At 43.5% G+C, this 13,699-nt stretch overlaps 1 protein-coding gene and 1 pseudogene across 4 annotated transcripts in view; one reads left to right on the forward strand and one right to left on the reverse strand.

Moving 5' to 3' along the window:
* The window catches only part of LOC118993803 (nucleophosmin-like), a 32,227-nt pseudogene extending 22,999 nt beyond the window's left edge, over positions 1-9,228 (reverse strand).
* The window catches only part of DST (dystonin), a 442,077-nt gene that overhangs the window by 40,077 nt on the left and 388,301 nt on the right, over positions 1-13,699 (forward strand). For all 4 annotated transcript variants that reach the window (XM_037056335.1, XM_037056336.1, XM_037056337.1 and 1 more), the window contains exon 3: positions 11,410-11,616. In XM_037056335.1, the coding sequence (XP_036912230.1) occupies positions 11,410-11,616 (207 nt within the window). The remainder of the gene's footprint in view (positions 1-11,409; positions 11,617-13,699) is intronic.

The raw sequence follows: 13,699 nt of genomic DNA on the forward strand, positions 1-13,699 counted from the left end.
CTGGTTGCCGAGAAGGGCTGAGCTCCAGCTGCGTGAGAGAGCAGACTGCTGCTCCTGTTTCCCAGGCAGCCTTCCTCACTTGCCCTCCTTAGCTTTGAGAGGAGCTTTGGCTTCCCTCTAGAACTGTCGACTCCCCAGTTCACTTCTCCAGATGGCTGCTGCTCCTGTCTCCTGTTGGTGTCTCTTTTTGATATATATATACTGTCCGGTATTTTGCTGTTACTCTCATTTTTTGTCCTGATGGCTTTGCTGTCTTCTAGACACTCTTTATTGCTGATTCTTTCCTGCCATTGAATGTTAAAGATGGCTTGGAAGTTATTGATGGCACTTTTTAGAAAATCAGAGTTCATGTTTGTTGCAGGTCCTCTGCCCAGGGAACTAGACTATGAGAAGATTACGTGCAGGACATCAACTGGGGGGAGTGTCCTTGGAATAGCACTTAAAGGGAGTGAGGGATGAGGTTTCGGGCACAGGGAGAAGTTGAATTGAGATGCAGCGAAGGCCTCAAGCTGGTTGTTGGGAGTTCTGGAGCTAAGAGGCTCTGAAAAGTGGCTCCTAACTAAGGCAAGCACTGTCCCCTTCCCCCTGACCAGCATCGGCCCGAGGGGAGTGGGTTTGACCCTGGGCCAGCCATCTAGCTCTCAGGCTGGGGGTAGTTCCCACATAGGGATTCAGTCAAGAACTAGGAACTGCCACCAGTCCTAGCCGCTGGGGAAATGAGCGCCTGCCTCATGGAGGTGAGATTTGGGTGGTGCTCTGCAACAGCCATTACAATGTTGTTGGTATAGTTTTGTGGATAGACTTCTATGCTATTTTAAACTTGATCCTAATACAAATGCAATCAATGTTGGTTCCATAATTTGAGAAATCTCTTAAAAGCCAAGCATATTTATTTTCCTTTTTTATGGTTCATTTTGCTACAAAACATGTTGTTAATGAATTCCATCTGAGACAGATAAGAGTATAGGCCTGTTTCAACAGAACAAGCTGTGCCTTACTGGATAGCCACTGCCCATAAAATTCGTTGTTCTCCGTCACTCTGCCGATGGCTTTATCTCTAAAAACCCAAGCAGGAGGTGGGAAGGGTGAAGGCGTGAATCCTGTTATACCAAAAGCAGTAGAATTGATGAATTTGTGCAAACCTTTTGCTTGGTGATGACAGTCCAAATATTAAAAAAATCAGGGAATAAGCATAATTATTATTAGAAAAATAATGCAAATGCATCCTTTGGTAGTAACATCTATGTGTTTGACGAAACAGCGTAACAGATGTTGTTCGATCTGCCTGTGAAACTGCAAACAGATGGAGTAAACATGGCTGCCAGAACGAAATCAGACTGACCTTGTGTTTCACAGCTCAGGTTGTTGATGGAGACTACAGATTAGGAGGCCAAAACGTCAAGTCAAAATTGCTTTTCACTTTGTGAAAAGCACGCTCAAGGCCTGCAGGGCCTGGGAGAGCAGGGGTTGGCAAAGGTTTTCTGTAAAGGACCGTCTGTTTAAGATTTTTGACTTTGTCAGCCATATGAGCTATGTTGCACCTACTCAACACTGCTTTTGCAACAGAAATAGCAGCAGACCATATGTGCATGACCAGGCCTGGCTGCATTCCATTAAAACTTTGTAACATAGATTGTGGGTCAGCTTTGGCCTGAGGGCCATAGTTGGCCGACCCCTTATGAAGAGCACAAATCAGGTTGCCTGAATTTCAATCCTAGGGTAGATGCTAAGTCTTAGGCAAACTTTTAAGTATCTTTTTTTTACCTGTCAAATGGACATCAAAATAGGATTTACCTCCTAGGAATAATACAAGAAGTAATTAGATGATGCATGGCCCAAAGGAAGTGGTTGGTAACTAGAAATTATTATTATTCACACAACTGTAAAGAGTTAGCAAGAGTTAAATATAGTTAACCAGTTGAAAAATGTTGAAAAGTATTAGATCAGTGAGGCTCAAATTAGGTTTGGCTCTGTAAAAAGATGTGTAAATGGAACTCTTTTTGTCGTAGTTTTGTCTGAGGCCCCAAGTATTGTAGCTGATAAGGATCACGTAGCCAGAGAGAAGAGCTAGACCCTATGGGAAACCTGCAAAGGAAGTGGTGGTAAAATCGGCTTTGCTACTAGCTCTGGGGCCGCATCTGCTGTTGCTCACCATTATCCGTGTTCCTTTCTTCTGAACACAAGGCCTACCTGTGTTTCTGAGCTTCTCTTGCAGTTAGGTGGTGGCCATATAACTGAGTTCCAGTTAGTGAAATGTAAGGGGAGGTGATATGTGCTATTTGCAAGCCTGGCCCATTGAAACCATCTGCACAATCTTGGCTCTTTTCCCCTAAACTGGCAGAGTGGAGAGGACACTGAGGACTTCACGAGCCACAGGGAGAAGATGCTTGGTGCCCTATATAACTGCATGGAACAGAGCACTTACCGTTGCCTATCTGTGGTGACTGTGCTGGGATGGGGACACACACTTACTGTGTACAGATCCTGGGATTCTGCTGCTGCTCGCTATAGCAGTTAGCCTGCCCTGACACTTAGTCACCATCACCACCTTTAGGTTATGTCCATAACGGCTGAGAATCCAGTTATGAGAGGTGCGAGCAATGCTGTTCAATAGAACTTTCTGTGATAATGGAAGTGTTTTATCTGCATCATCCACCACAGTAAGCACTAGTCATATGTGGTATCGAGTACTTGAATGTGGCTAGTAGGCCTGGAGAACTGAATTTCTAGTTTAGTTTTAATTAATTAAAATTTAAATGCAAATTGCCATATGTGGCTATTGGCTACCCTATTGGACAGCTCAGGTTTAGAGATGGGAAAATTTCCTAGTCTCGCTCCAAGTCTTCTTAAGTCTTAGAACAGCTTTAAGGAAACCACTAGGTTTGACTCATACCCTCAGAGTCTGTGTGCCAAGGCTGGGGCCAGACCACATTACAATTCCAAAGGTCCAGAGACGGCATCTGACTGCTGCTCTGATGGTTGAGTGAACAGAGGTGGCTGCCCTGGGAACAGCTTGCTGTCCCAGAATGTGTTGGGGCAAAGGATGCATGAGTATTTCTTATGGATCTCTTGGGAGAAAAAAACCTGAACTCATTGTAGACCCTGTCCAGGAAGAAACCAGGAGGAATGATATGATCTCATTGGAATGGCGTTGTTTTGGTGACTAGAAGTGGCTAGAAAACTTTTCAACTGTCTAAGAAACACCAGAAGAATTATAGGATCTACCCCAAATTTTATGTAGGGTTGGGAGAACGGACCCTTTTTGTGGGTTTGAAGGAATGCCAGGAGAGAGAATATATAGTTTTCTGAGTGTACCCTATGATCCTTGCTTAGGTTAATGTAGCAGTTATAATTAAAAAGTGCTTCAAGCTCCCGAAAGGAGAAGATGCTGTATCTCAAGTAGTTTCAACTTCCAAGTCCCCTTTTGTTCTTTGCTGCTTTCCTACCGTGGAGGATATAGTTTCTGTCTTAAGCTCATTTGGGTGCAGAATCAGAGACCTACTACATTTAAGAGCACGTTGGAAGGGTGTCTGTGAAATCTAATGGACTTACTTTAAGAAAAAGGCCCACGCCAGGATCTGGCTTGAGAGCTGGTTGCAGATTTAAGGCCTCCCCTCCAGTGAAATGCCAGAGGTAGGAGTCAGATTTACTCCACTAGCTGCTGCTTTTTTCTTTTTGGCAATCACTCCTTTTTCATTCCTCACTGTGGTTTCTGTACTCTATTATCCTCAGTCTTCATCAAGCCTCTACGTCTTGTTACCCCATTTGGTCTGCAGACCAGCAACACTGGGATCCCCGAGGACCTTGTTAGAAATTCAGAATCTGCATTTTAATAAGAATCCTAGGCTCTGCATATGTATTTTGGTCTACAGCGTGACTTTTTTCAGTTTCAGCTTCTGTGCCAGTGGCCCAGGTATTTCTCTATGGAACTCTCAAGGGATAAACTCTGACCAGGTAACTGCGGCCTGGTGGTGTTGAAGGCGGCGGTGTTGAAGGTGGGAGTGTTATTGTGCAACACACGCTCCCCCAGGGAGCAGGGACTGTGTGCGGTGGGGAGACAGATGTCCAAAAGGGAATGATAGACAGCAGTAAGATACTGAAAAAGATTTCTATTTACAAAACTGCATTTAAGTTGTAATTCATTTGCAACTTGAAGACATCAAGGCTCTGCCAGTTAGATTTTCAGATCAGCAGAAACTACCGACCAGTTTCTATGTCAGTCAGTATAAAAGAAATACTGTATAAAATACTTCTTTTATGCAGTATAATGGATAAAACCTTGTCTAATGTAAGGGGTTACTGCCTTATATTGGTGGCAATAATGGCATCAGAATGCCACTGCCAACTGGACCTTGGTTCAGCACCCTCAGTTTTCTACTTCTGGCTAAGGAGTATTCAGAGGTAAGACTCCAACTATAAAAGAATGTTTATTTAGAAAGTCAGAGGTAGGAAAAGTGAGCCAGATGGGCGTGGGCTCAGGAAACAAGTTATAGAGGCAACAGAAGGGCCCTTGGAGCTTAGGAAAGAGAATGGTAAAGGTAACATATCCAGGGATGGGGTGGGGGGAAGAAAGGGGGAAGGTGTAGGCGTGCTTCTGGGAGGGAGAGCCTCCCTGGGTCCTCCACCTCGAGGGCATTTATCTTGAGGTCTCAGAAGAGGATTCCAATAGAATATTCATCAGCTTTCCAGGTGTGTCCCTTCAGGATCATAGTCTCTGCTGATTGGCCGGCTGATGTGGACACCGCCCACAGTGTTCCTGTCATTATGGATGTAATGAGACATTCACATGGACTACTGAGTCCGGTGGAGGAAATGGGACAGCGTGGCTTTTCTTTCAAGGGGAGCCAAAAACCTTGGCCCTTGTTGTGACCGGCCTTTATTGGGTTCTCGGCATGTTACATGATGGTCTCATTTACTAGGCACGGGTTCACTTTAGGTGGTTACCCTTTACAGACAACAAAGGAGAGGATGCCACTAATCTCATCACAGAAGAGGGATATTTGCAAATGAAAAGGGAAAAGTGGTTGGACCGGTTACACTGGTCCTAGGAAGGTTTAACATGGATTTTAGGAAGTTATTTTGCAGTAAATGTTTGCCATAAATCCAGGTGAGGGAGTTTTTAGCAAAAAGCAAGACTCGAAGTGACCTAGGCACATTGCAAGCCTGGTTCCCCATGAGAGAACCCATCCATGGGTGTGGGTCCTATGCATCTCCGAGTGGAAGCTGGGCCCATGCTACGCAGAATGGTCTCCTACAGCTGGCATCAGGACAGGGGGCCTTAGTCCATGCAGCTGGTCCTGAGGTCAGCCATGGCATCCCTGGTCTGGTTTTGCTGCTTTTCTGGTCCAAGAGCTGAACTGAAACTGAGGCCTAGCTGTGATCCCAAGGGGTTAATGCTCAAGGGAACGGTCTTTTAAAGGCCCTAAGTGGGAGTCGAGTGAGACCACTCTTCTGCCGTGTGCCTCCTTCAAGGAGTTAACATGACTAGGGACGTGCCAGGGGAAGAAAGGTCAGGGGAGTGTCTGAACGCCATGAGCAGCGATGTGAAAGGTCAGAGGTCGAAACCGCAAGACCAGCAATGTACTAGGGGAAGGAAAGGTCACCCTGGGGCAAGGCCTTTGCTTTCCCATTTCACCCTTTGCTAGGCACCGGGGCTTTCTGCCCTGGTGACCTTCTGTACCTGGCCCATTATCCTTTCTCTGCTCATGTCTGTATACTGCCTACCTTAGTTAGACTTTGCAAATATGCAAAATAGGAATCAGTGATCTTTACCAAAGAACGACTATTAATTATAAAATAGGACTTTAAAAATAATGTTTTGCCTCATTATTTTGAATACATCCTCTCTGAAAACAGAAAGGTAGTTCTGTTTTATTCTGATACACTATGTTCTTATCCAGCCAACAGAGTGGCTTCCATGCCATTCTTTTGATGCAGGATTATTAAAACCACAAGGGATAAATTTGGCTTAAACCTGGGGGTCCTGCTGCACACAGCCCAGTGGAGAATAGTGTTATTATTGTTACCATGAGCCACTGGGGTTCTGCTTCCTGCTGCCCATAACTTACCCCCCCCAGCAATCTGGCCAGACCCCTCTGTTACATTGTGATCAAAATCACTCACTAACCACATGGTAAGGGGCAGGGACTGGTGCTGGAATAAGGACTCTCATACTGTAGTTTGGGGTGGCAGCATCAGCAGCACAGGAGAACTCCTTAGGAATGCAAATTCTTGGTCCCATCCCCTGTACTCAGTTGAAGCCCAAGGGAGGGACCAAGCAATTCGCGTTTTTGCTGGCCTTGCTGGTGGCTCTGATGCTTGATAAAGTTGTGAACTTTATTGTTACTCTTTAAAGTTAAAGATTAAACTTTAAAGTTAATCACTTTATTTAACTGATTAACGTAGTTGCATGCTCCTAGAGCAAATACACTCTTCAACTTTTAACAAAATGGAAATATATTTGTTGCTCATTTAAAGGTAAAGGTGGGTGAACAGGTGAGCAGAATGGCCTCCTCTGTGGAGTTATTCAAGGACTCAGAGTGATGAAGGCACTGCCATCTTTAATATGTGACTTTCAAGTTTGGTCTCATGGTCATTCTAGCCAGAAGAGAGGAGCATGAAGAGGTGGCTGTGGAAAGTGTCTATGGGCTAGGTGCAGAAATGGCATCATATACTTATGTCCATGCTCCATTGGCTAGAACTCAGTCACATGGACTTGCAAAGGAGGCTGGGAAAAGTAGTTGAGCTTGTGCCCAAGAAATAGGCAAAACAAGGATTTTAGTGAGCAGCTAGCATTCTCTTGTTATAAATTCTTTATGGAAGTTTCTGACACTTTCTGTATTCTGGACCTGTTGTATGCCATAAACCCCACTGACAGTCTGATAAAACTCATAGACTCATCCTCAGAATGTTTCAAAATGTGTAAAATAATAGCCCTGGTCAGGTAGCTCAGTTGGTTGCAGCATCCTGCGATGTGCCGAGGTTGTGGATTTGATTCTCGGTCATGGCACATATAAAAATGAGCTAATGAATGCACAAATGGGTGGAATAACAAGGTGATTTTTTTCTCTCTCTCCCCTCTTTCTCTCTCTAAAATCAGTAGATTAAAAAATGATTTCTCAAGAGTAAAATAAAATGTATAAAGTGATAAGCAGAATTATAAAGGAAGCTAATTATATTGAAATATAATTGTAAATTATAATGAATAGCAATGAATTAAATTTTAATGGAATAGGATTAGAAGCACTTTTTGACAGAGAAGTGTATGCACTACTTTAAACAGCAAGATCTGTGGCAGGTTTCCTAACTACGCACTGTGATTTCAAAGTAACACTGAGTATAAATGATATTTCAAAATATCTGCAGCCACTATAACATAATATTTAGATATTTATGATTTCTTCTGATGGCAAAAGTCATAGGTACTGCTAATAATACCAGGTTTATGGCCTATGTTTATGATTGAGAAATAACGTTAAATTAGTGGGTTATGAGAATAAAGACACAATTTTTCCCTGTTCAAGTTCATTGACTGACCTCAAAAGGTTCTGATGAAATAGGGTAGCCTTAAAAATGGCAGAAGTCCATTACCAAGAGACTTCCAAGTGTCCATCACCTATTGGTTCAAGGGTATCCAGGCAAGATCAAAGACATTAGAGAAAAATTAATTTTATACTCACTCCATCAAATCCGGTTAACACTTGTAAGAGCTATAGCACCACCTACTGTTTAAAAATTTTTTTTCTGCTGTTAAAAGTTGTGGCTTAGGACAAGTAAGTGTGATAAACCAGGACCTAAAATTCCATGCAGTGGTTTAGAGAAACAAGAAAGTTGACTGCCTGTTGATGACTTCAAGTCATTTATAGTGTTTTTGGTGTTTTTGGTAGCTTTGAACTGGTGGCTTTAAAAGCCAGGAAGTGAAACAGTAATAATTGTGATAATTTATTGACTATTATGATTGTAATCTATATACTGTTCTGAGTACCTAAAGGGGAATGTCTCATTTAAACATTGTCATAACTCTTCAGGGGAGGTATTTATATGCACTTGACAAATGAAGAAACTGAGAAGTAACTAGGCCAAGACCGCACACCGAGTAATGGGAGAGGTAGCTTTCAAGCCCAGGTAGTTTGACTCCCTGGAGAGTGAGTGCCTGGGACTCTCTGGAGCAAGGAACTGTCTCCTAATGACCAGTGGTGTCTGGTGTCTCAGCAGTACCTCACATGTGTCTGTCAGCAAGGCACACTTGCAGAGACCCATTTTCCTGTCACATCTGATTAATAATGCGCTTTGTCTTTAAGAATGTCTTTTATTCACACAAGTCATATACATAATAGTCATAGACAGCACTTATATAACATTACGTACCAGGTGCTCTTTTAGGCACTTTACGTAGATTAGTTCATTTATTTTTTTCAACATTGCTATGAAATAGGTGTGAGTTTGAAACCTGTTTTCTGGACAAGAAAACGGTTAAGTTACTATCCAAGATTGCACAAGGAAGAAGTGACAGAGGCAGAACTTGAACCCAGAGAGTCTGGCTGAGGTCTGCATATTGTACTACAGAGCTTATAAAAAGTTATTTTAAAATAGTACAAGTGTATTTGGGTATGAGAGAAATCACAGAGGCCTACATGGTGGTGGCCAGATCTTGAAAAATGAATCTAGAGTGGAAATGACTAAAGTTTAAGAAAGACTGATTTAAGCTGTTTCTAATTTTTATTATAAGTAATGTTTGAGTATCTTCTTAGAGATCCTTGGAAGAATTTCTCTAAGAGCAGATATACGGATGTGGATTTACTGGGTTATTGCTCTCCAGAATGGCTGTACCAATAGCTTTTCTTTTTCCTTTTCTCATTGGTCTGAGGGAGTTTTATGTAGTTTTTTCCTAAGCATTTCTAAAATTTGTAGGCCACTGAGGACTATTAGTAATAATACAAGTCAAGCAAATATTGGTTGCTTATTATTTATAAGAGCATAAAAGAAAGGAAATCTGGCCCTAGCTGGTGTGGCTCAGTGGATTGAGTGCTGGCCTGCAAAGCAAAGGGTGTTCAGTTTGATGTCCAGTCAGAGCACATGCCTGGGTTGGAGCCAGTAGAGGGCACACAAGAGACAACCACACATTGATGTTTCTCTCCCTCTCTTTCTGTCTTAAAATAAATAAATACAATCTTTAGAAAAAGAAAAAAATCTGCATTTTTTCAAAAACATATACTCAACTCACCTCATTATGACAAGAAGCTAGTATATTATCAAATACTTTATTAATTCTACCAGCACACGGGTTTCTGAACTAGAGAGGGCAAGGGCTGTGAAAGTGAGTGCCACCTAGTGGTTAGAGTAAACTTTGGTTCCTGGAGGTTCTGTCTTCAAAGTGCTGAAAATTGGCAGAATAACTTGTCAAAAAATCAGATTCTTGGCTTTACCCCTAGTGACTCTAATTCAGAAGGAAGAAGAGAGGGGAGAGGGGAGGTAGGGCTGGGGGCGGGGGTTGAGAGAGATAGGGTAGTGGGAGTATTGTTCAGAACCAGCATATTTAAAAGTAGCCCATGTGGTGGTTGGTTCTTACCCATTCAGTTCTAACTCTGCTCTAGAACACAGTTTATCGATTGGCCCACCTCTTTCTCCTCCTTAATCTTCTTCACCGGCAGCTGCTACAGTAGCTCGTGGATTTTGTGGGAGCTATGGGGATCCTCTGGGACTATTTTGGGTTGAAGGGAATCCAGCTGAGCTTGCGCACAGAGGAAGGGAGGGAACAGGCTAAGTGTTTGGGGAAGAGAAGAAGTCACCTAAACTGTGACCGCATCCATTAGCATTCCATCTCAATTTATTTCTGTTGACCTCAGCGCTACTTTTGACTTTGAGGGGCCACACCCTGCCTTTGTCTCCTTCTTCACATCCTTCAGCCTGGTATTCAGAGTCCCCTTAAGCAGACTCCAGACTTCCTGCCGCAGTCCTCGGCAAGAACCCCTTGTGCACATTCATCTTCAGGTATTCCCTAGAGTCATGCTCAGGCCTTTTGTCATGCTGCTTCTTCCCTGAGATTCTTACTCTCTATTCTTCGTGTTTTCACTGCAATCTTTAAGTGTTTATACATCTTTTAAAATTCAGAAGACCCCCAACCCCCAAGAAGCCCTCCTTGGAGCCTTAGTAACACCTCATCCTTTCTACATCCCTGCCATACTTTGTGTGTAGCTTGTACTAGCATCCTGGCACATCGCCAAATCATGTTTCTTACTGCTACATAAGTATTCTATCCATCCATCCATCCATCCATCCATCCATCATTTTACTTACTCATGTATTTCTTATGTTGTTGCCCTGGCCTGGAATATAAATTCTATTCATTCTTCAAGTGCCACCCCCTCAGAATGAAGCCAAATATAGACTGTTCTCAGCTTCATTGATTGATTTCTTCTCCGAGATCTGCTAGCACTGAGAGTCCTCGGCTGCCTGCTCTCCCCCTCGATTACACCTCCTGGTGTGCTCACAAACTCTGTGTTAGACGCCTTTTTCTGCTCTCCAGTAAATGGTAGCTACATAGGACAGAAACTGTTTTATGTAATTCTTTGGTATTTTCCAGAATCATTTGCACATTCCCAAGTGTATTTTATGGCTCCGTTGGACTTTTTTCCATTGTCTAGCAATTCATCCTTGTGTTTGGGGATAAGAAGAAACCTTACTGTAAAAGCAAAGAAAAATTAACATTTTATTGAACTTCTGATACTTGCCAGATGCTGTGCTTAGAATTTTACATATATTACCTTATCTAAAACCTAAAAACCCTTTGAGTAGAGTGCTATCCATTTCTTAGATTAGAAAAGTTAGACTCGTAAATGCTTGATAAATATATAGCTATAATAAACAGGTCAGCATGTGGACTGGGGCTCATCTGACCCCCAAACCCATAGACTTCACGCCACTGATTTGCTGCCCTGTGGTTTCAGAGCTTCAGCTTACGGCATTTTATAATGATGCTGTGCATTTCTGCTTCCCTCCTTTAAAGAATCTGCTCTCTAGAAGGTAAGGGGCTCTTCACCCTGGAGTAATTCTCAGTCTGACTCCCTGTGTCCTGCTTCGTGCCTCAGGGAAACACCCTTCTTCACATGTAGTCTGATTTCTACATAAAGAAATAAAGCAATGTGCTCCTCCTTTTTCTGGACTGGCTTTATGGGATGCAAAACATTCCTTAATGTGGAATAACTCGGGCCCTGAAACACTGAGGTGCCTTAGAGAACACCGTGGACGAGTCTCACTGGCAGGCTGAGCCTCCTTCTCTGTCTCACTTTGGGAATGTAAGTGATCTCACTGAGCTTGCTGGCGCTTGGAGCGCTTGGTAGAAGGAGCGCCAGAGAGTTTCCAAACAAACTGAGCACTAATCGGGATTCATCTGGCTGTTTTCTGCCGCAGGGATTCAGAGCGAGCCCCCGGCACATTAGAAGACGCGCTGCTGCTGCAGCGGCTGCAGCTGCCCGTCTGGAAGAAGCCAAGCCTGTGCTGGAGGTTCACCATCAGAGCGAGCAAGAAAGTTCAGTGAGGAAACGAAGAATTAAGAAGAACAGCCGAGTCCAGCCAGAATTCTATCACTCTGTTCAAGGTGCTCCAACCAGAAGAACTGTAAGTAGAGAATTGTCTTTCATAACAATATTAAATACACTGTCATATGGTGTGGTCATTCTCTTAGTTTTAAAAAACTCCTCCTTTCACCCCAAACAAGTGACGGTGTACTCACAGGCGTTCCAGCAAGGAATGTGGTTGCACAGGTTCCACCAGGGCGCTGGGGCACAGTCAGTCACTGTCACATATTGATTGACAAACTGGTGAATTCTGCTCTGGCCAAGTGGCTCAGCTGGTTGGAGCATCATCCCATACACCAAAAGGTTGTGGGTTTGGTCACCGGTCAGGGCACCTACCTAGGTCGCGAGTTTAGTCCTGGTCCGGACGTGTATGGGAGGCAGCTGATCAATATTTCTTTGTCACATTGATGTCTCTCTCTCCCCTCTTTAAAATCAATAAAAACATATCCTCAGGTGAAGGTAGAAAAAAAAACTGGCCCGATTCTGAGCCCCATTAGAGCCAGGGTCTAGCCGGGGTCTACAGAGGACAGGGGTCAGCAAGCTGAGGTGTGGGGCAGAGTTGGTGCAGGGGGGTGACAACAAAGCTAGTGTCAGGGTGAGAGAAGTGTGGAGGGGAAGGTGGGTCTGGAGTCTGCTGTGGCAGCTGAACCCCTCCAGGGGCTTTTGGGCCAGTGAGGCCTGGTCTGCCCTCTGCAGCCAGCCACCAGCCAGGGTGACTCTGTAAGGGTGCTGGGCTTCTCAGGTGGGGCTTTTATATTGTTTCACAGCCTAAGCGGTGCTCTTTTCTCTAACCAGGCACCCTGTGTCTCTGTGGGCACAGTGCTATCTTCACTGGAAGTTCAGGGCTCGGCTGGAAACTAGTCTCCACCTCCTGAGCACATTGTTCTATGTGCTCCAATTCTGTTTTCTCTCTTTTTTTTTTGGCCGGGGTCTTTACACAGGGACATTGTACCCACACTGTGACAGTGAGGATTTAGGCTTCGACAATGACCCTTTAAACCTTTTAAAAACCTATTTCATGATTGCAATAATTTTGCATTGTTTTAGTATTAAAAAGGGTTGCCTATGGTTCGCTCCTCTACTGTAGGGACCCTGTTTTGGTTGTTCCTCATGCCATCCTAGCAGAGCCATCGAGATTTGACTGGATAATAAGTCTTCGTAAATCATTAGAACAGAATTTCCTTTCTGTGAGAGTAAATGTATGGCAGGCACATGTGGAGATTGCTAGAAAGCCAGGGGAATGTCTGACTCAGTGATTGGGCCAGTGACCATGGCAAGAAAAAGTCTGGGGAAACTTTAACCAGTTGTAGAATGAGTACATACAGGTGTAGGCAAAAGTAGGTTTACAGTTGTGAGTCTACAAGATAGCTCGTGCTTGTATTATTATTTATTAACTACTGTATTTTTAATATAAACAACTGTAAACCAACTTCCGCCGACACCTGTGTTTAGAGGTGAGTCTTCATGATTTAATAAAACAAAAGCTAAATGAATTTGGTGTCTATATGGAGCAATATGAAATAGTAGGAAAATTTATTCCTCTAGTAAACTTTTTTGTACAGGAAATAAGGGATGCACATATATTAAAAACTAATAGTTATCAAGGGCTTATTGTGTAACAGAAGTCATTCCGTTTAACTCACTTGACAACCCTATGAGGTAGATGTTGTTATTTTCCCCATTTTATGGATGATGAAACTGAGGCCCTGAGAGGGTACATAACTTGCCTAAGTTTACTTAGTTGTTTGGGGGCAGAGTCTAGGATTTGGATCTAGGCAGCTCACCTCCAGAACCCAAGCACTTATCTCTATAATCTACCTTCTGTTAGTATGTGGTCTCTAGGAACTCACATTGAGTAATGGACAGATATGTGAACAAGTAAACACAATGCATGTCTGTGCTATGAAAATGCTACTGTACAATTATGCACAAGGCATTATGGGAGCGTCTCAGAGGGTCAGAAATATTTACTGAGAAGCAGACCCCTGAGGTGAGTCCTGAAGGCACGGAGTTTATCAGGTAGAAAGTACAGGTCCGTATCTCTGCTGAGAGGAACATGTACGAGAGCACAGAGGCATGAAAGGCAACGGCGTACTCAGGGAACAGCTCGAGGTGGTGCTGGC

Source organism: Sturnira hondurensis, unplaced genomic scaffold (assembly GCF_014824575.4).
Source record: "Sturnira hondurensis isolate 20B ecotype Veracruz unplaced genomic scaffold, ASM1482457v3 Scaffold0008908, whole genome shotgun sequence".
Taxonomy (NCBI): Eukaryota; Metazoa; Chordata; class Mammalia; order Chiroptera; family Phyllostomidae; genus Sturnira; species Sturnira hondurensis.